At 29.7% G+C, this 1,501-nt stretch overlaps 1 protein-coding gene across 1 annotated transcript in view; it reads left to right on the plus strand.

Moving 5' to 3' along the window:
* Positions 1-1,501, plus strand: part of ARL6 (ADP-ribosylation factor-like 6) — an 81,448-nt gene that overhangs the window by 49,956 nt on the left and 29,991 nt on the right. Inside the window, exon 5 of the mRNA XM_012652801.1 lies at positions 321-376. Within this exon, the coding sequence (XP_012508255.1) occupies positions 321-376 (56 nt within the window). The remainder of the gene's footprint in view (positions 1-320; positions 377-1,501) is intronic.

Here is a 1,501-nt window from a genome sequence, read left to right on the forward strand (position 1 = left end):
GACTCTATAAAACTTTTCCACCACTGGAAGAATAACTCAAAGTATGTGTTTTATTAATGTCAGTCTAATAACTATTTCTAGGATAATAACTTTTTAGTGATATACTTTTCAAAATGTCTATAAAAATCATAAATAATTTCCTCATATCTTCTGAACACTCACAGACTTTTGTATTTATATTAATATCAATGCTTAACTAGTTTTGCTCAGATATATGTTACTATACTATATTAATTTTCCATATGGAAAATTATAATCCTCTATTCTTGCAGTTTTATGCTATAATGAAATGGATATATTTCTTACGGATTTTATTGCAGTGCTAGTGATGCCATAAAAGGAGAAGGATTGCAAGAAGGTGTAGACTGGCTTCAAGGTACATCACAAAATATTATGTATCTTCAGCCTTTGTTTCCTTTCCATTCATATTTGTATCTCTTTTTTTAATTTTATTTTTGTCATATCATTGCCTTTTTCCTCTTGTTTCCATTTATTTCTGCTGTCAGAAAAAACAATACAGTAAGTATTCAATACCTTGCTCCATTTACTTCTACCACATTTTTTTCTAAAGGATTTACTATATGAAGTGTTTGCATCTTTACAGTCAATATATATGACAAATCTAAAAAAAATTTTAATTTACGGCAACAAATTTCTGTCAGATTTAGTAACAGAAGCACATTTAAATTTTGGAACAAATGTCAGACCTTACTGTCAATAGCTAAACATAAGTCTGAATTACCTGTATCTTTTAAGAATCATGCTGTACTCCATATGTAACTCCATTTATACATGACATGTATATACTACTTTTAATACTTACAGTTAGTATTATAAATACTATTTTATTGATGTTTTGTATATTTTCACTTGTGTTATTCATCAAAATAGTTATCATAGTTTGGCACAGGGTTACTATATCAGGGAATAAATTAAGATATATCATTTTCCCTAAGGTTACATTGTCTAGTAGCCATAGGAATGGCATAAAGCACACAGAGCAATAGATAGATGTATGTGAATGAAACCAAGTTCTGTAGGTCCTTACTGTAGGATTCTGATGGCTAGGTCAAGAAGCTCCAATTGTGAACATAACAACTGAACATCATTCCTATTGGAAATCTCTCTGTCCTGAATAAGGGTGAATAATAAGATATTACAAATTCTAGTTGTAATCTTGTGGTTATAAATTCTTCTACACTAACCTTTTGATGCCAGTTATGTGTGAAATTTTTTCCTCTTCTGAATATTGGAAACAACAGCAGGGATGTAGCACATATCAGGGTGGATCTAAGAGAAGCCTGCTTGCCCTGCATAAAAAAGCATAATATTTCTTTGTTTCAAAGTACTAAATATACATTTCATAAATAGTTGTGTTATTAGTAAAATATTGTGTTTTAGTTAACTGCAGAGACTACTGTATTTCACTCTTTTTTCTATTTATGTAGTTGTTATGACATTTAGTACTAAACTGCAAGGAACATTCTAGTCATGTTTTACA

This window comes from Propithecus coquereli, unplaced genomic scaffold (assembly GCF_000956105.1).
Source record: "Propithecus coquereli isolate 6110/MARCELLA unplaced genomic scaffold, Pcoq_1.0 Scaffold40, whole genome shotgun sequence".
Taxonomy (NCBI): Eukaryota; Metazoa; Chordata; class Mammalia; order Primates; family Indriidae; genus Propithecus; species Propithecus coquereli.